The sequence below is a fragment of the Electrophorus electricus genome, chromosome 4 (genome assembly GCF_041902795.1).
Source record: "Electrophorus electricus isolate QZ-2024a chromosome 4, ASM4190279v1, whole genome shotgun sequence".
NCBI classification, from domain to species: domain Eukaryota; kingdom Metazoa; phylum Chordata; class Actinopteri; order Gymnotiformes; family Gymnotidae; genus Electrophorus; species Electrophorus electricus.
The window spans coordinates 25027018-25054602 of NC_137500.1; the positions used below are offsets into that span (position 1 = coordinate 25027018).

The 27585-nt window shown below is 41.5% G+C and overlaps 1 protein-coding gene across 5 annotated transcripts in view; it reads right to left on the minus strand.

The window, feature by feature from the left end:
* The window catches only part of pcgf3 (polycomb group ring finger 3), a 56651-nt gene that overhangs the window by 12716 nt on the left and 16350 nt on the right, over nucleotides 1-27585 (minus strand). For 2 of the 5 annotated variants that reach the window (XM_027009645.3, XM_027009646.3), the window contains 4 exons: nucleotides 27443-27531; nucleotides 24916-25053; nucleotides 23240-23320; nucleotides 17672-22630 (listed from right to left, as the gene is read on the minus strand). In XM_027009645.3, the coding sequence (XP_026865446.1) occupies nucleotides 22583-22630; nucleotides 23240-23320; nucleotides 24916-25053; nucleotides 27443-27531 (356 nt within the window). In that variant the 3' untranslated portion in view covers nucleotides 17672-22582. Of the gene's footprint in view, nucleotides 1-5555; nucleotides 5603-17671; nucleotides 22631-23239; nucleotides 23321-24915; nucleotides 25054-27442; nucleotides 27532-27585 lie in introns of those variants that run through there. The other 3 variants (XM_081712897.1, XM_081712898.1, XM_081712899.1) reach the window with 3 other exon arrangements.

Genomic DNA, 27585 nt, shown 5'->3' on the forward strand with positions numbered 1-27585 from the left:
CTGCAGACTGGGAGTGAAATTGTAACAAATAATTCGCTTAAGTATTCATTTAAACTATCGACAGCATGCCAGAGAAAGACATTAAAAATAAAGTCAATAGTGAAATGTACAATTACATACTGCAAACAGTGTGGACCTTAAGTATTCACACCGTGACCCAGTTTTCAGTTTTGGCTCTGTAAGGCTTACACGTTTGGAATGATTCACTAGGGGATGGAGCCTGGGAATAGGGACCTGATGCCTTTCATTCTCTTTGCCTTTTCTCGTGTTTATCACTAGGCAGTTGGGGAAGTGTGTGTCTTTGGTTTCTCTGTGGTCTGGGAAGATGAGGTGTTTTTATTTTAGAACTGTGATTATTTATTTTGGTCTTGTCTCCTGACATTTCACCTGCTACTTAATATAAGTGACAAGCCAAGCAGTGGTCTCCTCTCCTTTCTGTTCTGGTCTGAGCCTCGACCAGGGCATAACGATGATAAAGTAGCAAAGGTCTAGCTGTGTTTTGTTAAGTCTGCTTTATGGACATGGCTGAAGTTGCAATGCTCAGCAAAACTGCTGTTAGTAGGCGTCCTCGGGGTAAACAAGTATTGAACTTTGCGTTTGAGTAAATGATGTCTGCTCCTCTTATTTGTCTCCCCAGTTTATTAACAAAAGCACATGTGGAGCCTCAAAGTCCATATGTGCAGTGGTTATTTGAGTACCCAGACTACTGCAGTTAACACCAGCATGGTGTTCTCCTCACCTTTCACTCAGGTGCCAGACACATGCTGAGCTCCAGGGGCCACTCTGCCTTTGCCTTAATTAGCGTAAGTGTTAGTCGGCCTCTGGTGAAGTGGCAGTGCAGAGACCCAACAGAATGAAGCAGTGTAAGGGCATTCACAGTCCCACTGTGGCCAGATGAGTGAAAGAACACTGTGTCGAAGCAACTAAGGAAAACCTCTTCTCCAGCATCCCATAGCAGGATCACAACAGATAAATAAGTAGAATGCAACATAGAGCTCAGTAATATGACTTTACGATGTCAGCAGTCATAAAAATTGTTTTCCTTTGTCCTATGAACACGATAAGAGAAATGCTAAGAGCAGTGAAGGTTACAGTCCTCTAAATATTCTGTATGAACCTAGTTAGCTAGAACAGTAATATGTACAAAAATCATTTTGTATTATATAGAAAGTTTTTATCTGGTTAATAAGTCCTTCATACATTTACTTAAAGCAAGCACAAGTTCCTTCTATCCACTCTTAAAGAGCAATTAGTGTTTATTATGAAATTTCCATAATCCCTCTAAGGAATGAAGTCATAAAAAAACTCAAAAGACTTAATGGAAATCAAGCTATCGCTGTTATTGTGCAGAAGTTAATTTTCTTGTGTTAAAGAAAAAAGCCTAAAATGTCACAGTTGCTGAAACAAAGCAAAAATGATGGCTGAGTTAGCATTTAATTAAAGTTATTGCTGAAGGCTGGAAGAGACGTCTCTGGACGAGATATTAAAAGGAGAAGTCTCCTCTTTCCCTTGCACTGAAATGAGTCACTGAGGAACACCCCAGTACCAAATGTTGCAGATGCATGACTCATGTGACAGCAGCCTTTACTACACTCTCTGACACAATCATAGGTAGGAGCATAACACGGTATGAAAGTAGGAATGTTTCATAATGAAAGCAGCAGAGTCTACACTGTGGGCCTTTGTTATAAACTGGACTGTGTTTTAACTGGTAGTGGGATGAGGTCCATGGGTGCTTGGGGGCTCTGATGATTTCTAATGAGGAAGATTCAGATGCGGATTTGATCCAGGTGTATGTTCGTCAGACTCTGAGAGATTATCTAAAATCAAGGTGGGAATGAAGAGTAAATTCTGTAAATTAGTCTCACGGAAGGCGCCTGGTTCGCAGCTGTGCTGTTTACATTTCAGGGCGCTGTTTCATTTTCAGGGGAGTCTTGTGTCATCTCGCGTCATTCTCTTCATTAATTTTATTATACGTATGCACATATGCAGAGTAAGGCTCATTGCAACATGGTGCTAGTGTCAGGGAGTGAGTCGTGAGTGGAATGAATGGCTGGCAGACCTTTATTAACAGAAGGAAAGCAAAGCAGGCTCGCTGAGTGAACAGCACAAACACAAGGATGCAGGCTCAGAAGTGAGCAGCAGACAGTAGGCCTGGAAGCACACAAACAGCGCATAGAATGGTGTAGCATAGTCTCCTGCAGAGGCTAATATGAAATGAAAGGCTGTGGATGAGGACCTGCAGGAATAAGCAGGCAAAAGAAAATAAGAAACAAGTGCACACATTGATAAATGGGTGGTTGGGACCAAGGAAGTGATCAACGGGTGTAGGAGGTTGGATGGGGAGATGGAGAAATGGAGGACATTGTCACAGTACTAGTGAAGGACTTCAGGGTTTAGCAGTCAGTTTATAGGTATGCAGCATGGCAATGCGCAGTGTGCTAATACAGCTGTCAGAAATTATTTTATACAAAGCAAGTTTTCCAGAGGGAAATGAATTAGCTGCAACTTACTGAGCTACCTGCAATGTCAGCTGGAGAAATACCCTCCATATCTGCATTCAAAACAAAAAACACCTAAACATAGCCTACCAAATACATGAATTAGTGGGGTGCTTTGCTTCAGTATTCAGTAACCACAGGGATGAGAGGTTACAGTCCAGGCCTCATTAGCTAAAGCAAGTTCAGGTAGTAAAGGCCATGCATGTTCAGCATTGCATTGCTAGGCAGGCCATCAACCCACGTTCATGTTTACCGTGGGCACCTGCGAGCTCGCACCCAACCTACTGCTCAAGCCATTTGCTCTCAAGGTTCTGTGCATTTTATGGCTCTGAATCTCCTTCCCACAGCACCACCCATGATCCTGCCTCCATTCGATTAATTAGCACTTGTCACGGAGATGGGAAGAAGCAGCACACTGACCTGTAACATCTCAATTGATGATGTTTGGGGGGAGAAGGGGGCGTGAACTGATCATTAACCTGTATCACACATCATTAGTAGCAAGATGAAGACTTCAAATGTGACATGCAAACATGGACAGGGGATTTAACCCAGTCTTGGCAGGGTATGGTTCATTCATTTTGATTGATTTTTCAAGCCTTTAACTAGAGATGTTATTTGTCTAAATGAGAAATACTGTTATGCTGTCAAGGTTTTAATCACGGTAACCCTTATACTCAGAACTTCAATATCACTTAGCTTTCTTTGGACTGCCTATTATGGTTAGGCTCACGTCTGAGATATGTGGGTGCGCAGCTCACAGGAATAGTTCCCCTGATGTCTGGAAACCCCATTTTATTCCTCACCTGTTAATATCTGAAGAAAAGTGAGATGCTGGCAAAGGGCTTTTGTCAGACCATAATCAATTAAAGGCTGCTGTCATATATATAGAAAGTTGTAGCCATATAACGTTTAAATCATTGTGTTCTATCAGAGTAAGTATGACCCTTGATAAACATTTTATTTGTAGTTCTCTGTTTTCATTAAACCAATGCAATAGCCACACATTACTAATAAACCTTCGGCAAGGCAGTCTGCTTTACACTGTTACCTTGTACCTCTATTTTGCTAATATAACATGGTCACAAATATTTTCCATAACATTTCAGTAACCTGAAACATGGGTAATCAACCTGTTACAATAATGAATATAAATCCTTTTACTGGAGACACTGCCTTAAGATACCAGTCAAAATGTAAACACTTCATAGTATCCATAGTAACACTGGGGTTTTGGAAAGCCATTTTTATAAAGGACTTATAAAGGACTGCACAATATATAAATAAACAAACAAAACTCTTAACATTTGCAGAATTTCTCATTAAATATTTACAGGTGAGTGTTATAGTTCATTTTTGAGATAATAAATCATTCATCCTCAGAACCACTTCCTCAGCAAAAGTTTTCAACAAACCTGCATTGCAAGAGTTTTTCCAATAAGGGTCTATGGCATAAACAATTGCTTACATCCTGAATCTTGAACATAATTCAATAAAAAGAAAAATCTTAAATCTTTCCTTTTAAAATCCATGGCTTATTCTCAAAACAAATGAGGCTACCCACATATTAAGTAGTAGTGAATTATAGTCTAACTGCACTCTTAGATTTCGTTGAATTCTTTGTTGCTGTTATATAAATTCTTTTAATTATGGTACAAAGGCTTGACATGTAGTAACTGAGTTTTCATTTTAAAAGTAAAATTCTGAATTTACTAGCCCAGCAGAGTAAATACACATAGCCTGTCACTCTAATGATTTACATAGATTCTATTATATACCCACTATATATCGGGACAGTTGTAAATGTATTTTATTGAATGGTATTTTGAAAGGTATTCTATGAATTGATTAGACTCAGCTTTCTTCAGTGGCTGGTGTTTGAGTCTCTTTCATGTGCTTTTCCATTATTATCTTTTCTCAGTGGTGCCCCTTCTTGTGTTGAAAGGAAACTAATGGAAGTACAAATTGTTACTACAGAATTAGCAGTGACACATTTGCATACACCTAAATATCTTTAAAAATGAATTTCTTTGGAGACAAAAATAATATAAAACAGACAAAATAATCAGAGTGCATTTAGCATGCTGCGCACAGAGCTTTTTCCTGAAGACGCCGGCTGGATTTTTATGTTGTTTTTGTCTGTGAGGTTCCCTGTGTGCTTCATTGATTACTTGGGCACAGTGAACTTTCTGCAGGTGTGAATTCTGCATGCATATCGCTGCATATTTGACTGTAAATACTCTAATGAGAGGAATATTCCAGTGGTTCCACTGGTTCCGCATACTGATGTGGATAAAATACACAAACAATGCATGTTTTAAATATATGCATTCCCAAAATGTATTTCCGAATGCAAATATAGGATTTAACAATGATCAACACATTCTAGCAGTCAGCCTCATGGGCGCTCAGACCTGGAGTCAGAGAGCTAAATCACTTTAACAATCACTCTCAAACCCAATTTCCTTCTTCTCATTATGAACTATTTGCAAGGATTTTAAAGCTGTTTCATTATCACTGAATCCCTATGTGGAATATCGGATGATGCACTATAACACATGCAGTGACTGGTAAGAAACAAATCGCTCTCGAGTCTTGAAAAACATTGGCAAATAAAACCTATTGCTTATCGTTCCAAAACAGTGGCTCCTGTCATGTTAGGGTTCATCCCAACTACCCAGGGGCAAGACAGTAGAGAGAGAATTTATATAATCACAAACAAGCTTTATGTCCTTGTCATAATATGTTTTCCTCATTAGTTGCATTCATGATGAATGCATCTGCCAGAGAATGGCGTTTCCTAAAAGCTAATTACTGTAGCTCTGAAGTCACTGGCCTCTATCTGAAAAGTAGACACATGGGGCACGGGGGAGCAAACGGCACTGCGACATTTGTGTGCTTTGCCTGTATACAGAATGTGGTTATGTTTAGGAGGCCCATAGTTGTCGTCCTTTGCCACATCGCTTCTAATCAGGGCTATAAAAGAGGGTCTCTTTCTGTGAAAAGAAGGAGAAAGGGTTCAAGATAAAAGTGGGTCTTTGGGAAAAAACTCACCACACCGCGCTGTCCAGTGGCTTCAGTACATTAGCATGCTCGTGTTCCTGTAGATATAAAAAGCCAGGGAGGCATTAGGAAACAAAGGAAATTGAATGGAGACAAGCACATTAATATTTAGCGGAGAAGAAAGTACAGATGACTGTGCCATCTGTTCTTGAAAGTGGCTGGTGGTCTTGAGTGTGTGTGTGTGTGTGTGTGTGTGTGAGAGAGAGAGAGACAGAGAGAGAGAGAGAGATGCTGTTCTCATAGGTCACACACAGGGCTGGGTGCTTTCTTGTTTGATATATGTATGTACATGAAATGTTTGGTTTTTTGTGTGTTTATTGTCTGTTCGTCATAAGAAGCCAGAGTTTACAATGTTCTGCACAAATATGACTGGGTATACAGACATATTATGGAAATGTTTGGAATCACTTCCTACTACTGAAGTAGTACAATACAGAGTGTCAGACATTTTATAGTTGTGTTCATATTCTTGGCAGTAAGGTTGGCACCATATAAACTATTGTAATAAAGACGAACAATACACTGTGAATTGTAGTGTGTGAATTGTATTGTGCTCCGACCTCCTGTATACCACACTGGAGCACACTCAGTACAACTAATCAAGTATTTGAAAACTGAGACCTACTGATTAAATAGGTGGAGTCAGTTGTGTTCCTTCTTGATTTACAAGAAAGCCCACAGTCACACCGACCTTTGCAAATAAGACTGCTTTTCCCCTGCCATAATGATGTCACAAATATTTTCCATAACATTTCAGTAACCTGAAACATGGGTAATCAACCTGTTACAATAATGAATATCAATCCTTTTACTGGAGACACTGCCTTAAGATACCAGTCAAAATGTAAACACTTCATAGTATCCATGGTAACACTGGGGTTTTGGAAAGCCATTTTTATAAAGGACTTATAAAGGACTGCACAATATATAAATAAACAAACAAAACTCTTAACATTTGCAGAATTTCTCATTAAATATTAAATATTATCTCATTAAATATAAAGTGTTCTTATCGAAGGAGTTATCTGTCAAAAGGTTTTTAGAAGGCAGAAGATGGTAATTTTGTAAACAAATGAGTTGGTAAGAACTGAGCCACATAAGCTAAGGTGATCTAAGGTTAATTTTTCGACTTTTAGAAACACAAATGGTGCCATTTTGGTATGATAGCTTTCTAGCTAAGTAATAAGTAATGTTCTGTTTGCTATCCCTTAATGTCTCATTCAACTTATGATAGTTGATATCTGGCAAAAGACTTTCAGTTACCAAAACCTTTACACGTATCTCAGAATGCCATGTTTTTGTTCCTCTGGCCAATACTCTAGATACCCACCTGCTATTTTCTATTCTTTAGATTTTTCTAACTAGGGCATAAGGAGTTCTAACCACAACAGCTGCCTGTAGTCTTTGCAAGCATTTTTTGATAGTTGACACAGGCTATCACTTGGTAAAACATAAGGATTTAGTATATCACGTACACTGAGTGATCACTTCTACTAACTGTTTAATATAACACTTATGAACAGTGCATTTGTGTGTATAAAAGATCACTAGAAATATCCAGACATTTTCATGAAAGAGGATATTTGAAACATGGCACAGTTGTGAAAAGAAAAAAGATAAGTTAATCTATTTATTAATCTCTGAGTTCACTGACCAAAAATAGACGGGTAGCCCATAGGTACAGCTATAGAGTGTGTGTAGCTCTTATGCTGCAATTTAGTGAATTCCATCCACATGGTAACTCTCTTTGAAAGGGTCGTATTATCTCATTACAATCGGTCAAAGAAAGTTGAGGCACAGTTAATGAAAGCACAATACAGGAAATGTGATAAGATTTGAATAAATGGTTTTGCAAACTGTGGCACTACAGAAAAAAATGAATCTTACCAGTATGCTATGTAGAGAACAACTGTTTCAAAACTGAGTTCCATTTTTAATGGATAATGTACTTTTAAGCATGCAATCAAACACTGGCTCTGTTTTGTTTGTTGTATAACCCTTCAGGTAGGACACATGCAATGTAAACACAGTTTTCTTAATATAACTTTATTAAAGCAAGTGAGTTAAAATCCCCTGAGAACAGCAATGACCTCTTCAGCAGAAACAAAACCGCATGAAGGAATGAATAGTTACGCTTCTGAGCAAGCTGTTGTGCAAATTTGTCACAATTATGAACAGTGACACTTTTTGAGTGCCTCTTCCTCCTGTGTCTGCCTGTACAGGCAAAGAGAGAGGATGAGAGAGAGAGAAAGAGAGAGCGAGAGAGAGAGAGAGAGAGAGAGAGAGAGCTGGATTATGAATGAAACGAAAGAGAAAGGGAAAGACAAACAAACAAGACAGCCAGACAGAGAGACACAGAGAGAGACATGGCAGTTCGTGGGTGGATGCTGGAAGGGGAGTAAGCCTAAACCTCATCATAAAAACCCACTCTAGATCAATCAGACACTGGTGCCAATAAATGTGGGGCTGTGTTTTATTGTTCTCAGATGGTAGCAGCATTTGGCTGTGGGAGCTAGACCTAGCAAAGCAGTGGACACAGGTGCTTAGTAGAGCTGCACTATCAAAACTACAGTCCCCTGAAATGAACCTGTTAGTATTAAAGAGATGAAGATGTAAAACTGAATCTATAATAATCTAAAAAGTAGACAAATCTTTGGTGGTTGAAAGATTTGACTAAAGTCTGCAAGTGTGATGCAGAATGTCAGAAGATTTAAAAACCTTTAAGATAAAGTAATATGTCAAGACATATCAACACAATAGGAAATATATAGCAAAATGTAAACCCAGCACATCATCTCAGATCCTTGATGAATGCTCCTTCGGAATATGGCAGGTCACGGCAGTGTATCTGTATCTCGTTCGGTCAGACCCATCACTTGGTTCTCTTTGCCATCCATTTTGAGAAAGACACATTGTCAGAAATACCCAGTGACTGACTGATTGCTAGCACGTCAGTCAGAAGGCCCGCTGTGCTTTTGGTTCTGCCTTGTGTGACTTGTGTCTGAATGGCCTCATAGACAAATCCCTGCTGGGTTATTTACAGTTGCGTGTGGTCAACTGCATACTGTGTCCCCTAAAAGTGAACATGCGATCCATTGTCCTGCACTGAATCTTTCTAAAGATGCATAACCACCATACATCTCAATTCCTTTCTCTTAGCTACAGTAAAAACAACTGGAAGGAATTTGTCCAAGTGCGTTCTGAGAAACCTGGAGATGTACGTGGTGATCTGGCAGAGGGGAAACTGACAACAGTAGCAGCACACACAGAATGTGTTATTTCAAAGCAAATGCTGTAACTTCTGGAGCCCAAAGATCAAAGGAACAGAGTATCAGCAAGGTGCTGAGGTCCCTCCATGTGTAGGTGTGTGTGTGTGTGTGTGTGTGTGAAAACAGCATGAGCTGTGTGTTCCTCAGTAAAGTCGTTCTCAAAGCGGGTCAGCAGGAGAGAGAGGAGACTGCAACATGCCTTTTGTTCTCAGCATACAGCGTGTCTTCAGAGAGCCAGGGCCATGTTTAGCACAAGGTGATCCACATACACACACCCAAACAGGCAGGTTAAAAATACATCGCACGTATTTAAATCCGTTATTTAGAAACAGCCCATCAAAGAGTGCAGAGATAGAGAGATCTCTTGCCTGGGGGAAGTCAAATGTCTTGCAGGTCCTGAGAAGACCGAGATGTTCTAGGCTGAAACATTCCCTTCAAGTCTCTTGAATAACTCTGTCCTGTTCTCAGTCCCAGTGTCAAAAGCTGCCCCTGTAAAAACCATCCCCATGCACAAACCGCTGTCACCAAACTGTAGTGGAATCCCACCTACAGTGACATGAGCAGGCAGGTATTAGTCTATATCAGTGGTGTTCTGGATGCTGGATGCCCAGAGAGACATACAGCAAACAGAATAAAGAAAAGTCATGGATGTAAAGTGGGCTACACTCCCCATGGTAATTTTTGTTCTTGTAAAATATATGACTTATCTACATGGCTTCAATTTCATCTTTTAGTTAAATCCAAATTTCAGATGATTACCACTTCTAAAATAATGTCTGATTATATACACTACTTTTTTGATCTGCAAATTTAATATGCAGAATATTTACTAGGTTACCTTTATTAAGCCTTACCTCATTAACATAAGGCCTAACTTGTTAAAAACAATAGGGGTCCTCCACTATTCAAAAGCACTTTTGCTCAAATTTGCCTACATTACCTTTGGTTATTATAGGATATTACCTAACCATCTGCCTCAGTGCATTGTTTTAATAGGTAGGAACTCATGACCCCAGGGAAACAAGTGCGGAGAGCCTCTTAATTACACATAAATATGGAACACAGTGGATTGCTCATAAGGTTCAAGAGGCCCATTGCCATTCGAAGCTGTTGAAAAATCAGTGGCCCCTTTAAGCACTGTTATGATGCACCTTTGAAGCAAGAGAGCACTCTGGGAACATTTCAGCATGCATAAATATGTTCATTAAAAATGTATTGAATTAAAAAAATGGAGATGCCTGTCATATATTTTGTAAGCCATCTGTTTTCTCTTTGTAAGCTCTTTGATTGGGACTGACTTGGGAAGAGTATTTGACAATTATATTTGAATTGAATTATGTTTTCATTTTCTCTGATATGGAACGTACGGGTAGGGCAGCCTGCCACCATTTTGGCAGTTGACTTGCCACAGTATTGTAGACTGAATATGTCAAAAAGAAGAACAGGTTATTTTCTGAGCTATGGAGATCACGCCACAATTGCTCCTTGACTGGGCAACGATTCAGGCCCTCGTGTACAAAGCTTGCAAAGTTCATAAACTACAGCCCAGGAACCAGAGTAAAAAAAAAAGAAAACCTTCCTACAGTGGAAAAGGGCCTCATGGGAGGTGTTTTATCATAATTATAGTTCCACATTCCACTCAATCAGCAGTGCGGTGGAAAAGGTGGGAGAAAAGCTTGCATTTTTTGGTGTGTCTGTGAGTTTATAAGAGCTCAGAGATCCTGGGGCAGCTGACACCATCCTCATGCTATGCAAATCAGTGCCTGCTGCTTATTTTTGGAAAGCGCTGTGTTTCTGACACTGCTCAGGGACTCCGGCTCCCCGGTGCGGGCCTCGCCGCTGCAGGGTTTCAGGACAATGTGCATTTTCCGCACATATCAAACTCTCCTGGAAAGAATGATGTGTGTCAACGGCAGACTGGGGTGGATGGAAGTGCTCTCCTCATCGTTATCCTCACGTCACCCTCCTCTCCTCCGCTTCTGCTGTCACTTGGAACCTCAGCCATCTTCCATTTTTGTCACTATCGAGGTGGGTTTTTTGTTGTTTCCCTTCCCACCCCAACATCCCATTTAGTGCATATATATATATATATATATACACACACATACACACATACATCTATTGTGCTAATCAGAGATAAGTGCACCTAGCCAGTCACGAGAGAGAAAGTAAGACCAGAACTGTGGTGTCAGCACTTTGCTACTCTGCTACACATGCTACTTTCAGTCTGCTCTCATAATTTATCTTCCGTCCACTGAAGTATTGCAATGTCGGAGGGAGTGGCCGGGCATAGGTGCCTCAACATCTCTTCTGTCAATCAGAGCGTGGAGAACGTATGGCAAATGAGAACTGGAGAGGCAGCTCTAGCGCAGGCTGCAATGCAGACAGATTGTCAAGCGGTTCAAACTCTCCCTTCACGCTCTGTTGGCTCACATGGGATTAAGAGGAGCACAGCTGCAGAGCATCAAAGAACATTCTCACAAGAGAGGGAGTGAAAAGGGAGAAGACAGAAAAGACAAGGGAAAAGGGAAGGAGAGAGAAAGGGAGAGAGAGAGAGAGAGAGAGAGAGTGAGAAAGGGAGAGAGAGAGAGAGAGAGAGAGAGAGAGAAAGGGAGAGAGAGAGAGAGAGAGAGAGAGAGAGAGAGAGAGAGAAAGGGAGAGAGAGAGAGAGAGAGAGAGAGAGAGAGAGAGAGAGAGAAAGGGAGAGAGAGAGAGAGAGAGAGAGAAAGAGAGAGAGAGAGAGAGAAAGGAGAGAGAGAGAGAGAGAGAGAGAGAGAAAGAGAGAGAGAGAGAGAGAAAGGGAGAGAGAGAGAAAGAGAGAGAGAGAGAGAAAGGGAGAGAGAGAGAGAGAGAAAGAGAGAGAGAGAGAGACAAAAGAAGTAAGAGTGGACCACAGGTTATCCCCACTTATGCTTGTGCCTTTAGCTTAAGATGGCCGAGATGATACACTATATTCAGAGGTTATAGATCTATTCTACTATACTAGCTTCAGCATTCTATGCTCAATGAAAAGAGACAATTTATTCTAAAAAATCTTTCGAGGTATCACTGTTTTTGGAAATCAGCAAAAGTGGGCAATTTTTTTAAAATGGAGATGGATTGCCTGTCGGGAACTCTTTTAAAAGGCAGGGGAGAAATCATTATTTATAATCAGCAACACGCTGATAGTGGCATTTTGGGGACACACAGCAGGTTACAAACGGTACTAGAGAAGTGTCTCCACGATAGCCCTGGCTGCTGTTGGGTTTAAAAGCAGGTAATGAAAGGGTACACATTCACTCGCCCACCTCTGGAAGAACAATCTATCTATTGGAATGTAGTTAGCATATCTGTATCCACTTAGCTGTCACCCTAAAAATCACGCTCAGAGAAAGCCGGTGATTAGTGCAAGCGACCTGAGACATCTTTGCTTTTTTTTTTACCTTGAATAATGCTTGCCTGGAGTTCGTTGGGAATGGGGGAAATTGTTTGATTTGTTTCCATTGAACAGATTGATCAGCATCTTAAATGAATGTGCCACAAGCATACAAGCTCTGATGCTCTGTTTAACACCCCAGAGTGTGTTCAGACCCTAACATCTTTTTCTTTTACAGTATACTTATACATCCTGATAAGCAGGAGGGGTTTTCTAGCCCAGAAGTGCTGCATTCCATTTGCAGATTTAGGAAAATATTTTTAAAAATCAGTTCAAAATTTTAAAAAGTAATTTAATCTGAAATACAGAGCCTGAAGAAATACTTAGTTACTGATAAACTTGGAAAAAAAAAAGATGATTGCTCTGTTAAAAATGGAAATTCTATTTTTTTAACACTATAATTGCTTCAGTGATAACAGCAGTCTAATATGTGGCGTTTCTGCTGTACCCGGTTTGCTATAAATAAAATGTAATAATGGATCAAAGTGAGGAATTTGTCATGCAGGAAGAGATGACATTACAGGGGCCTGTTGCATAAAGCACCTGTACATGGTTGAATGCATTCATGTCATGCAGGACTTGGTGCATAATCTTGAAGTGATTAGAATATGTTCAGGATACAAAATTCTTAATAACATTTTTCCTTTCCAAGACTGTTTACTTTGGCAGTGCTGATATTCAGTAATAAATGATAATTTATTGCAAAATGAAAGTCCAAAATTGGTTCGCTGATAAGGGGGCAGAAGTGCAGGTTTGTCAACCAAATTAATGAGCTCCTGGCTAAGTCAGGGTCTGCTTGGAAGGGCATTGCATTTGAAAAGGGGTGTTTCTGCAGCGGCACACGATAAAAATATAAAGAACACAGCCTGTGTTTTCAAGTATCACAAATGTAAGTCTGCTACTATAGTATCAGTGTACCTTGTATACATTGTTTTGTTGATTTCTTAATGGTTAAAGTCAAAACTGATACTGGAATAGTACTTAAAGCTCAGCTGCATTGTGATTCTGCTGTCCACTCAGACTGCTACTATTTTGCATGCATAGTGCAACACTGAAGCACACTAAGAGATGGAGTTCAGTGGTTATCCAAAGCACTTTGTGCTTTCAGTGAAAAGGCGGGAGGACATAAAAGCTCACATTATTGAAGAGGTTGGGAACCCTAACCAAAAGGGAACCTTCAGTACTGCAGGCTCAGACTCGGCCCCATGGAGTGGCCAACGCTTTCTTTCTTTTTTTGGTCCTTGGGTGCTCTGGGTATCTGACCAAAGGGAAAATCTCCCAGGAGGCCAGGTGAAAATTAAATGCCCTCAGTCGCCAGAAGAAAAGGAGAAGTGAAATGTCATGCTTTTCATTTCTGCAGGTCACGGGCCGCCAACAGTCTAGGGCCAGCCTGTCAGATAAATTACTTTAGAGTGTCTTCATCATCTTAGATGACAGGAAGGAAGGAATGAAAAAAGAGCTGAGAGAAAGAGGCAGAGAGCGTGAGTAAGAGAGAAGATTTCGTGGCAGGCAACTTGGGTAAATTGCTTTAAAACCACAGACAGGAAATACAGGTCACAGAATGGGGTCACAAACACACAGATCGATAAAGAGTTGTCAAGATCTGAAAATCAGTGGTGGCAAACAGAGAACTCAGGTCTTAATGCTGTCTTTTCTTTTGGAGCAGCCTCTTAAAAGACTGCACCTGAGAGTTGAAATAAAAAGGCTTGGCTGCTTTGATATGAAAGGTAAGAAAAGTTCTTCAGGACTTCATTACCTTAAGTCTGTGTGCCTAATGTGAGAGCTTCAGGCTGGATGTTGTCTTAAATGAAAATTTAAAAAAATATATTTTTTAAAGACTAACATTCTTTTCCAGTATAGCTAAAGGAGAGATTCTTAAAAGCATACATTTTTTAAAGGACATGTGATGGAATACATAACCCACCTCACTCCCCACCACATAGTACTAAAGAGGTGTGGACTACTCTGTCAAATTTTCTGAGATAGAGAGAGGAGGAGGAGGAGGAGAAGATGAAGAAGATGAAAAAGAAGATGATGACCAACACTAAACATCTGAAAGCTGCCTCCTTATTTCATGTCTAGACCCATTGATTCCTGTGGTATTTATTGTGTGCTGAAGTAAAATCCAAACATGTAACACTGGTCCCACAGATCTCCACCACTCATCTCTTAGTCACCATGCTTGGAAGAACCTAACCCCCCCTGCCTGGGGAACAGGAAGGTGGCCACTACCGGCACTTGTGAAACCGTCTTGGCATAGATCCTCACAGGCCAGAGTGCCCACTTTCTCTGGCAGTGTGTGTGTGTGCCTGTGGGCCGGCACCGGAATCTCTGGACTAGCATTACAGAGAGTTCAGCAGGATTCCACATTAGCGTCTGCTGCTAATTGAATATGTACTGTAGCCCCCTGACTTCAGCCCCATGCCGGACTGAGCTGTGGACCTGGCACAAGCGTGCCAGGAGCTGCCCGCTCAGCTGGCATGAGCACTCATCGTGGGAAGCTGCAGTAGAAGCTACTCTGCTATTTTGACAGAACACACAGATTACTAGAGAGTACAGCGACAGCTGGGAAACGTGGAGGGTCATTGAGCAGGTTGCTTGTGGCAACCAGATGAAGAGTACACCATATTTAATGGCCATGGCCTCGGGGAAAGAGCTAGGCCAAAGAGGCTTCAGAAGAGAGCTCTTATTTTATTGTGTTTTTGTGTGCCATAGTCTGTGGCCCCTAGCTTACAGTTACTCACACAATCAGCCACTCTCTTTGCTTTGTGCTTTAGACCTGTTTACTGATACAAAAGCATCAATAATAACAACTTCATCCTTGCAAGAAAAGTGAAAACAGAGTGCTGGGAGCAGTTCAATTTTGTGGATGGAGGACTTGATGGGTTCACTTCTACAGCACAAAATGTCTTCAGCTCCTCTCGTCTGGAAGAAGTATCCTCCTTCTGCCAGATATGGTATCAGAACCCCTCTTGGCAAACACAGACTCAGAAATGGAGCCATCTCCCATACACAGCAGGTGAAGGATACGCTGAATTTAGTCAATTATCAAAACCAAATATTGTGTTCTGTTTAAACTAACCTATACAGAAACCCACATCATAATTGCTTTAAAATAATGTAGGGTAGACCTCTTCTGCACAAAGATTGACTGAAAGGAAATGATGTAATACTCAAGGGTTGCTCTGGCCATCATCATGCACCTCAGTGACACAAAAATTTCACAAATGCATCACTACAGGTCCGACATGGCAGATGCTATGAAACATGAGCCACTGTCACAAGCATCATTTTGTTAGAAACTACACTGTTGTGAGTCTATTGATAGAACAATGCATGGGTTCTGGTCAGATCACTCATTTTACAAAGCCACCACGATGACAGGTCTTGTGCCCTAAAGGCCATGCTGAGGCTCTGCCTAGTAGGCAGGAAATGGGCAGCCGTGGGGTCGGCTGTCCGATTCTCCGATCATCATAGTCTTCCCAGAAGACCGGACTTGAACTGTATATATCAGTTGCCAGTTAGGATAATGTGCTAATGGGCTGAGCTTTGTGTAGAGCACTGCATGAAGAAGAGAGTAAAACTGGTACAAAACAAGCCCTTTGCTTGTTCAGTGCAACTGGCTCCTGTTTATTATGTGACATTTGTTGTTTTAGACTATATGTCACCACATTCTGGCTGAAGGGGTGATAGAATTTTTAAATGAGGCAACTGCTTTACTTTTATTGGAACCACATTCCAACAAAAAACAAATCCCAAGTAACAACATGAGCTGTTAAAAATAATGCTTTGAGGAATTATAAAAATGAAATAAAAATAAACAGTAAAAATTAAATACCTGAGGGAAGTAACGTTTGATGTTTCCTCACTATGGTGGCAGCACCGGATGTGGACTGTGAGAAAATAAATGTGAAACTAAATGCATGCGAAGTCCAAGCAAAAGTACCATTCTGGCCACCTAAAGTCTGTTCTGCATGTCATTATTCCTGTATCTTCAATCATCCAGACACCAAAGAGACCTAGAGAGCACCTAGACAAATTACTGGATGCAGTCTCCTACAGAGGCTTTTGCAATATGCGCACGTACACTGTGGAAAAGCCTGCCTTTGGACAAACGTCTAAGGAAAAAAACACTAAAAGCTCCAAAATTGTTCTTCGTGTTATTGTGCGTGTCTTTGTGCAGTCTTGTTTTATTGTTTTTATGTATTTTTGTTCATTTATGTTCATTGCATAAGATGCATTTTTGTGCTTTGCTTGAAAAGGTGCTATACAAATAAAGGTTTCCTTACTTACATGCTCTGCTATTTCCATCCTGGCTTATACTTTTATCATAGCAACATTGCCTTATCAAACTCTCAGGTTTTACAGTGTCCTAGAGTTTATACTGCAAGAAGCAGCGAGGCCAAGAGGCCCAGCATAACACAGAAACAATGAAGGACCCTATTAATTCCCCTTGCTCCATTAGCCACAAGCTATTGCAGCATCTGGGAACGAAGAAGCAGAACTGAAAATAAGATCTCTGGCAACCCAAGTCAGATCTCAGTTAATGGATATCAGCCAATGGATCTCAGCCTCACTTCTGCATTTTGGCAACCCCCTCTGTGGCCCATTCATTCCGCACGTGTAGCACTGCAGACAATGGAGCTATTGCCCTTAGTTTGGAAGAGTTGCGGTTTCTTTATCCCAGCAGAATTGTTTCAAAGAAATACTGTCATGTAATTGTTCGAAAGAAGAACTGTTCACATGCAAACTGAAAGATAATATGACAGCTAAAGCCATAGTGGTGAACGGTTTGCCTGAAATACACCAGGGATGTTGCCAGTCGCAAGCAAACGAGTTTCTACCCCGTTATCTCGTTTCTATGCACTTGTTCAATGGACTGTAATTTCATTTGACATAAAAGCTTAAACTTATGGTAGGCAAAAACAGAACTGCCAAATCCATTTTCAAAATGTTTTCCAACCCTAAGACAGCTTGTTATAACTCACATCGATAAGCACAACAGAGAAAAGACCAGAACTCCATTTTAAACTATATAGCATAGCAAATGGTGGACTACAATAGTGAATATACAGCCTAACTTATCTGGAAGCAATTAATTTATTTTAACTTAACTAACTTTTAATATGACTACATTTTCACCCACTACAGTAACATCCATAGAGGAATGAACACAACAGGACGTGCACCAGCATGAATTCAGTTGAAGAAAGTACCAATGCAATTTTGATATATGAAATATTGTGCTGTAATTTTTACACATAATTTTGACACATACCTATATGAGATGTTCTGCACTTTTACTGTCAATTCTTAAGTTTATTGTACTTTAACATAATTCAAATGGATTTTCTAATATGTGATTTCTTGTCTTTCCCCTTCACTGAACAGCACCCCTGGCAGACTCACAGAAACTACACAAGTTTCTTTTTAAGGCATTTATTCATGAAATACACACTTTAATTTTTCAACAAAAGCGTTCATAAAATTGTAAGAAACTCCAGCCAAGTTTTAAACTAAAACTCCTTTATATGTAGCCATGGAAACCTTTTTTTATTACATGTGCAATAAATAATCATAATACAATTAATGAAGAAAAAAAAATGGCACATTAAGTGCCAAGGATTTACCGCAAAGGAATCAACAAAAGGCTGAAAATGAATAAGAAAAAATAGTGTGATCTGAGCCTCACAGGCAGCCATAGAATCTATGTGGTGAGGACTGAAAAGACTCTATTAGTGACCTGAGCACCTGACAGAAAGAAAAGCAGAAATGGAGTTTCTAGAGCTGAAACCAGAAACCATCTGAGAGATGTATATTGCACATTATTCCTCCTCGCAAACACAATGAATCACCCAACCTAAAATGAGAGGTTTTTGCAGTTCTAACCTTATCGCAGGAGTACTACAGACATTTTGGGCAATAATGTAGACATAATTTCACCTCCACTAACAGAACTAAAGGTGATATCACACGCAGAAAGATGGGAAGGAAAGTAGATGGGTTGACATTTTTTTCATTTTTAAGTCCTGTGCATGTTCAAAAGGGGGAAATGAATACACAAAAGGACAGCGACTTTCTTGACATTTCATATCAAAACAGGCTACTGTAGGACTCTACAGTATAAATAAATAATATTTTAAAAACAAAGTTTGGACAAAAACAAAAAATAACAGTATATATGGCTCATTGGGAGGTGCCACTGTGAAGGTTGGTTCCTGAAAATCACTCTGTATTAATGAAATAAATTCAAACCCACAGCTATCTGAAGGACACACAGATTCAAAAGCACTCTTGCCTTTCACAAATTTCCACAGGTGGGTGTGGTGGTGACTGACGTCAAAACCATCAACTGATCAGCTGTTCTGAGACACCTAGCAACCACCAATCACCAACCAATTGTTCCTCATTTTTCCATCAGTGTAACCATGGAAATGTGGTTAAAATGCAGTCCTAGCAGTGAGGCATACTGGGGAAGGATGTGCTGGTGACTGGCCTCACAGTGCCTCCATCTGAAGGATTATCTAGCTACTCTCACTCCTCGTCTCTCTCTCACACTCACACCCACCCTCCAAAAGAAAATCCATGTTCATTTGTTTTCAACACAGCACACACACATACAGCTCAAGCTACTGAAAGTTCAGAGACAAGAGAAAACATTACAACCTAGAACAAAACTATCACAATTTAAAAGCCCATTCAAGACTGGGAGGGCCCTGCCTTTGAAGTTTTTGACCAATGGACAGAGGTCACCCTTTGGGTGGATAGGGACTCTTCTCAGTGAGACGGGCCCAAATGCAAAAGACGATTCCTGAACAAAATCACAGTCGAAACCTTGACTTGAGGACAGGGTACTCCAGTCTGAGCATCACTGAGCAAAGCAGTCTCCTCATGATTCCAAGGCCAAGCAGTTGGCTCACCACTGAAAGCAGCAGAGTCTGGCCATCATTATCTCCCTCTTGGCTCTATCCAGGTCTGACTGGAGCTCAGAGCATGCAGGGCAACGGTGTGGGCCTTGGGTAAGCCTCTTACAGCCTGCCCATCAGGTGCAGCAGCCCCCGTCTCAACGCAGCCCAGATAAGACGAAGGAAACGCGGGCCTGCGCAAATACTCGGCAGCCGTCCTCCAAGGGCGAGGCGTGGCTCAACCGAACCTTGTGTTGAGCCTTGGAACCGGATAAAACCGTCTTAACGGTTAGATATTTTCTCACATCTGACCAATGGTGAGCAAAAGCTCAGATGATGAGAAGTGAATGGAGATTGGAACCACGCTTAGATCCAGTGAAGTGAGCCAAGAGTGGGAATGTTGGCTCCATGTGGAAAAGCTCTGTAATTAAGCTTGGTATCGTGAGCGTCACTGTGGATAGAGCAGCCCTGACATTTCTGTTTTACTGTTCTTCCTGTTCTGATTCCATAACTCACAAGGACAACAAAAAAACAAACCAAAAAAAAAAAAAAAAAAACCCAACACAAAATAAAACAGAGACATCTGTTTCAGACAGGCTGGAGAAAAGAGCTTTACAAAATTCAAGAGCACCAAACACGTCAAAAAAGCGAGAAAAACGACAAAAAATACAAATACTTTTTACCATTCACCGCTGATCTGCACCATGGTAAGGGTTCTTTTTTATATATATACCAAATGTATAAAATGTTAGCACCATTTATCAGCTCAGAAGAAAGACAGACCCCACCAGCCTTCACCATGGCAAACGACACAGGAAGAAAAGCCACCTCAGTCCTGGTCCATGAACCACTTGCCACAATTCCTGAACTGTACTCACACAAGATAAAATAAAAGTCCAGGTGGGAAAAGCACTAAATAAAACCATTTAACACATATTTGTTCCACTATGGACCATTCTTGAGTACACACTGTGGTAAACTGGTGGTCGCCAGTAATGAATACTAGTCATTTACAACTTGAAGTGACCCGCATACACATGAGCAAGACTCACTGGAAATGAAGAACAGCTGCAGAAATGTGCGGCTTTGTTCATAAATAAACCAAATGTGACAGGCTCAAAAACCAAAAACCCATGTTAGAATGACATTAAGCAAAACTTGTGCTTAAAAAAAGTAAAGCATAAATGTTTCTTCAGTATGTACTGAAATATTTCACATTATAAGACATCAAGAAAGGTAATTGTATCCATAGAAGGTAATTACATCCAGAATTAAGGGATACACGTTACAGGCAAGAGGTTTGATGCACGATTGTAGTATTAAAACACAAAATAAGATGAAGACTCATGTATTAACGCACAAAAAACTCTGAGAACCAAATAAAATGAGATTTGGTCAAGCTGGTTTTGGCATTTACCCGTGTCAAAGTAGACAGATATGAAGAGCTACGAGACCTCATTTGTTCTACTTTGTTGTCTATCAAGTTGTTTGCATGCCAAAAAAGGAGGCAAGAGTTTAGTAAAAATTAGTTAAATATTTTAATATCAAAAACTTTCACCTTGATTATCTCTTCACTGAGGACTTGATCGTGAGAAAACAGCAAGTTTCAATGCAGAGAGCCCTTTAAAACGTGCTTGTGATATCAGGCAAAACACATCCGTCAGTGAAAGCCATGAACTTCGACAGCGAAGTCCAAATATAATGGATCAACTCTATACCTTGAGCGAGGGCTCCGGCTTACAAGGAATAAAACAATTATGCTAAATCTTTTATTTGCGAAACCTCAAAAAGAAGGATGGCGGCTACCCACAGCGTCTGGTTATTCGGTGCTCTTCCTCATTCGGTTCTGCTAAGGTCAAAGGCGTGACCTCACCACTTTGCCTTCCACACAGCTTGCCATACAAAATAAACATGAAGCCTGAAGGGTGTTCTTAAGCCTTTGGCACTAAAGGTAGCGAAACAAAAGAGGTGCACCGCACGTACGGATGGCCATATGGGCTACATTCTTTCTGTAGAGGAGAGGGCTACTAAAGCGTCCATGTAGGCCTAAATGTTTATGTTCTTTCATGTTAATGAGTGATAAAGCCTATGTATTGCATATATGATTCTACATCTGGGTGAAGGAAACCTCAGGGGATAGATGCAGGGATAGGTACATTTCTGTGCTGCGTTATGTTCATGTCCAGAGACACTATGGAATTTTATTTTCATTTAAAACATTTAATATAGCAACCCTACTTGTTCCAGAACAAGCTAGTGTTTCTCCTTTTTTTTTTTTTAATGCTGGCAGCTTGTTCATTTGAAGTGTGATTACATTTTACATGACTAATATGCCTTAAGTTAACGATTCATCATTACACAATTTTAATGGTTCTGCAGTGCCTAATTAACAACATGGGAGAATGGTTTAAAAGCACTTCGTCATTTCAAAATTGCTTCTGATTTAGATCACTGCCATTTTCCCCACACTTAGACACTGAAATATCCCCTTCAATTATACAAAAGAGCACAAGTTTTTGTGTTGAGTGAGATATGGTGCCCCACTGAGAAAGGACCTATTCTGATAAAATATGACTACGTAATTCATTTGGATTCTCTGTGTCCCTCTGCTGTCACACATCTGCAGACAAACACACAAGCCTTCTAAACAGTCTCAGTTTACCATTCAATCTTTCTCTGTGTCTGTCCATCCATATCTCTCACGCATGCACACTCACTCATACAATTCATCTATCAACTCTTATTTCTCTTGCGTTGCTGTAACAATTTGTATGTACAATACTTGTAAATAGAACATAAATTACTACACAAAAATTTGTCTATTCACAATTCCACTTTCAGTGACTCAATAAGAGGGAAAAAAAATGCTCTGAGACGATTCACAACTCGTATGCGCAGGAACCAACTGTCGTATACTTATACTTTCTGTGCTCCCAAGTCTGTGTTGAGCTGTTGACCTGAAAGAGAGTGGACAGTGAAGAGCTCCTCCTCCCCCAGAGAGCAGCCTGGGTGTCCAAACGGAGCCACCTTCCTGCCTGCTGCTGGATCTGGGAGAGAGGACGCCGTCCGTAGAAAATCGCTTCGTTTTCTGTCGTTTGCGTTGTTTATTTGTTGCTTGCGTGTAAACAGAGCACCATTAGTGTCTTAGGTCCATGCCTTATTTCTGTACAAAAGTATAAATATATGTTTTCTCTTGGTTGTTCACATATCTAGGACGTAGCGGACGAACAGTGAGGGTAAAGCGTGGCTGTTTTGCAGAACCCCCAGCGTAGCAGGAACTGAGCTGGTGCGAGTTTTGTCTGTTGGCTCGTGTCTGGTGCGAGCGACCCCTGGGAGCGGGGTCTGTTTGGTGTGGCCATTGATAGTCTCTGCTTAAACAGTCTGCGGCCCAGACCTGGACCGCTGGGCCAAAACAACCATCCTGTCCGGCTACAGCAAATCCATTTTGGGTCTGTAATGCAGGAGGAGGGGGGATTTCTGCAACAGAGACAACATATCAGCACACATGCACGCACAGGTGCACACACACACACACACACATACATACAAGCACAGGCTTGACTGAAAACAGCCAGCGGAAGGTCGGTAGGCAGTCTTAGCGTTGCCATTCTTCAGATCCATTTTTTGTCAATGCTCTTTAAAGGTTATGCATCTAATTACAGCTAGAACCCATAGAAGGGCAAATGGAAAAAGGCAATATTTGCTCTGTGCAACAAGCTCAACGTCACTCTTGCCTATGGACACTGCTCACCGGAGTTGATTGCACAAAGAACATGGAGAATGATTAGTGAGAAAGTTCTTATCATGAATCCTAAAAGCAAGCTTTAGAATGAAAATTGCATCCTACATCTCATCAATAAATAAATAAAATAATCCAAATTATTAAATGAATAAATAATCCAAAAAGTCTGCAGAGAGTAAATCTCTTGATCTGTAAATCCATGATGAAACCTGCTCAGCAATGAACAAGTTCAACTCAGGCCTCTTAATAAACCCACGAAAGTAGTGGTGGTGCATTTCTTCCATCTGCTGATCAAGAGAGTCTGTCTCGCCTCGCACCTCAAAGCAGATAATTTAGATATTTACCTTAAATCTCCATCTCGTCACCACAACAAACTTTAAGGTGTGGTCCTTGCCCAAGATTTCTTCATTGCATAAAATGTCCAGCTGCAAGCAGAGCACAGAGGTCGCTCACTGAACATAAAGAAGACATGATGTGATAGCAGCTGTGACCGTTCGCTCAGCAACGTTGAGCTGTTTGCTTTTAGTAATTAAATTAATTTATTATGACTTTTAGAATTACCAATTAATGCAGACCAACCATCCCTGTCTAGTATGCGTTCCTCACCATCAAATCTTATTAAAAACCACTGGGGGCAACAGGTATAAACACAAAAAAGAGGATAGCACATGGCTCAGGAACATTTGTGGCACAGAATCCGCTTTAGCACTGGAATGTGGCTTTAACCTGTGTTCAATAAACTGCTTCTACCAGACAGCAAGATTTTATTTTTTTTAATGCCTTCGTGGGAATACGCTTGAGAATAAACACTTCCATTCCCCTCTCAGGTCACTGAGCACTGATACTGCAGTGGTCGGTCTGAGGGTGTGTGAGGGGTGTGTGTGTGTGTGTGTGTGTGTGTGTGTGTGTGTGTGTGTGTGTGTGTGTGTGTGTGTGTGTGCGTGCGCACTTTTTGGATATGAGAGTGTATGACCCAGGCCAGTGAGGAAATGCCGAACAGCATCACCACAGCACCCCCTGCTGGCAGAGGGGTGCAACCTGCATGAAGCAGCTATTCTTGGCACTGAAGCACCTTACACCATCTTCGAGGTGGAAACAACTGCCAGGCAGAACAAACGGAAAGACCAGAGGTATAATGAATGCAACAAAAAGGCTACAGCAACTTGGATTATGTCTTTCTTTCACCATTGTTCTATTACCTTAATTTTATCCACTGTACTGCAATGCAATTATCACAGAACTACAATGTCTTTGCTCCTTCGTTTGGTAGGGAAACTGCGGCACGGGCCTGTGCTATTTTGGACTGGTGGGACTTCATTAAGCTTGGCAGCAACAATGTCTACATACTCAGTAAAGAAGAAAAGGCGTCTGACAGTTATATTGTGTGAAGCAGGTTTCAGATGGATACATGTGGCATGACGCCCACAGGCTTTTCACAGCAAAAAGGGAAGGAAAGAAGGATAACGGAACACCAACGATGATCAGCTCTGCCCCAAACTCGTGTAACCGTGGTAACATGCTCCCAACAGGCAGCTTGATACATGACAGAACGCAAATCATATTACCAGAGCTTCTGCTGCTCTGAACGCGTTTACGTTTATGGCATTTGATGCTTTCTTTTATCCAAAGCGACTTACAATTATGGCTGAATATTTGAGCAATTTGAGCAATATTTGACTTGCTCAGGGGCCCAACAGTGGTAGTGGTGGGACTTGTACTGGCAAGCTTCTGATTACTAGTCAAGTACCTTAACCACTGAGCTACCACTACCCTCTCATGAGTGCGAAAAGCTTATAAGGGGAAGTACACTTGTGTGGCAAAGCTCGGTCCGTCTGTGTGGCTTTTGACTATGCTAGCAAGACAGAGAGGGAAGACCGGCGTCAGCTGATACACGATCATTTGTCACTGTAGCAGCCAAAGTTAATAAGGTGAGTTCATAAAAGGGGTGTGCCTTCACACTAGGCATGTGTTGAGGGCCAGAGTGGCAAACGGAGCTAGCCAGGGGCCTGACAGGTCCTACCTCGTTAAAGGAGGTCAGGTTGAGCTTCTTGGCAATGAATTTCTTGAGGTGGAGGACAGTAGCCTGAGCTGAGCAGCGGATCCATTTCCGTTTCAGGCCACGGAGCTTACTGCTGTTGCACTCCAGACAGATGCTCACCTGAGACGGGAGAGAGAGACCGACCGAAACATGTAAGGGAGAACACACAAACGCAGACACGACTGAAGAACCATTAAGTCTTAGCTTTACACAGGTTACTAGGTGTCATTTTAAAAAGTGATCGAGCAAATCTTGGCCAAAACACATCACAGCTTTTGTACACCAAGCGGATATTATGTACCAGAGAAAAACATCGACCTCATTACAGTTCATCTAATTAGCATCAGTTCACATCCCTTCCCCAGACATACCCACACTGCAGGTTGATGCCCAGTATGTGCCTGTGTGTTTGGGCCCCCACACACCCACTGCAGCTCAAGCACCACCGTGCGTGTATCTGTGTGCACCCACACCGACTGCAGGATGATGTCCAGCGCACACACGCACGCACGCACGCACGCACGCACGCACATGCAGCTTCTGGGCTCATCTGGAGGAACTGTCTAGATTTGGTTTATAAATGTTAAATGCAAGTCCATTTTAAGGTCAGTGAACAGGAAGGCAGGGAGTGCAGCTGGCCAGGAAGTGGGGGGTGACAGCACAGCCCCCCAGGCCGGCACTATTAGAGATAGAGCACCTCCAGGGACTTGTGCCATTAGCGTGGGAGAAAGTGAAATATGACTATGTGCTCACATTCGTGCACGTGTGCTTGCATGTGTAAGGGTGTGTGTGAGTGGTGTCATTACTGGGTCATTACTGCACAGCCAGGACAGTTATAATTGACACAAACAGTCACACAAATGACTAATGCAGTACTTGCTCGAGCCAATTACACGTTCAGATCAAAGCAACAGAGACCTGGCATTCATTTCCAACTGGGCCTAAAAAAAATAAAAATAAAACCAAAACAAAACCTGAGCTTTACCACAGATTTGATCATCCTTACTGCCCTAAATCTAATTAATATAATGGAATAATATGGAGGCATGAACTTATCATACACATATTGTATGAATGTTAAGCATATAAATTTAAACACTGCGTGAGTCCTCACATGCCGTATTATGAAAGCAAGTTCGTATTTGAGAGTTATAATTCAAAATGAACCACATCCCTAATTTCATATTAACAACTTTATAGTTTTAAACCATGACAAACTCATGAATCTCTACTTTATGGTAATGTTAGGGAATGAATGTTGATGAATGTTTCAAGGTCATATCTGGGAAACTAGTTATCCTGTAAGAGAGGAGATTTTCATTAGCAAATCGAACAATTATACATTACAGTCTCTGTTAAGTTGATAAGAAGATTGTGTACCCTCATTAAATCAGACTGTTCTATACATCAGTGAGAGTTACTGGTTATGCTGTTCTTGCTGGTGATGCCTGACCCGAGTTGGCAGGCCCAGGTCACCGTATGTAAGGTTGATTTGCAGGCACAGACACCACGCCTTCTTAAGCATTCTAGTGATACACACCCACCCACCATTCGAGCCACGTTCACCAAATGGTGTGTTTTCTCCCTCTGAATCCTCAAAATGCTGCTCCTCTTCCTCTGCTGTCTGACACGTATTCAGGACTAATTCACTACCTCCAAGCACTGCTCTCCCCACACACAATCCCCAGGAACGACATACTTGTTCATACAGCTTGTTTCTGCTGAATACATGTAGAAGGGGCATGTGCGCACACACAACTCCCATCCAAAATGCACTGCTACCCAAAACACGCACACACACAGCCACCACTGATATAAAAAGACAAAACATACTGTCACCCACATCACAGAATCCATTTGCTATTTTTGTAGCCTAAAAGAACTGCAGTTTCCCCTACACGCAGTACACTGTAGTCACGCACGTCCTCTGCTCACGGTTCAGAAGAGGTCAGGTGCGGCTGCTGGTGCAAACTTTCCACCCCTTAGCAAAGCGAGCTAACCCCTGCCTGCTCTCCACAGCGGACATGCGATACGGTGTCAGCCGGGCTGGCCTTTGAAGTAGAGTGCAGAGCATAAATACGAAGCCCCTGCACCCCGATGCCCAGCCCTGCCAAATTAACTACACCCAGCTGCAGCGCAGCGGGTGGAGGTGAATACAAAGCAGCGCCCCACCCGAGTCAGCGAGTGACGGCGCGCTGCATCGCTCTTCTGACACCCTTTGGCTCTGGGAAGGTAAAGAAGGGTGTTTCTCTCTTATAGTGCCGCGTACAAATTAACGTGTGAAAGAAGACATCGATAATGCCCCAGTTACTCAGGGGGGAGGGGAGAATGAGATTTGTGAATGCCTTCTGGGTAAAGAGTAACTCAGGAGTAATTCATACAGCCTAGAACGAACTGACAACGGCAATAAAGAAACCCTTGACTATAGTACAGGAAGATCAGAGAGAGAGAGAGAGAGAGAGAGAGAGAGAGAGAGATCCCACATGCGTGTGTGTTTCTTGACACTTGCCTGTTCATCACTGCGATGGTAATCGTTGTCCTCCTCTGGTTTTTCATCACGTCCTTCCTTACTGGCAGCATCCTCTGACTTCACGTCACCTGGTTTTGGGAACAGAAACACTCACAGGCTGAGACACGGAGAGTATTTGTTTA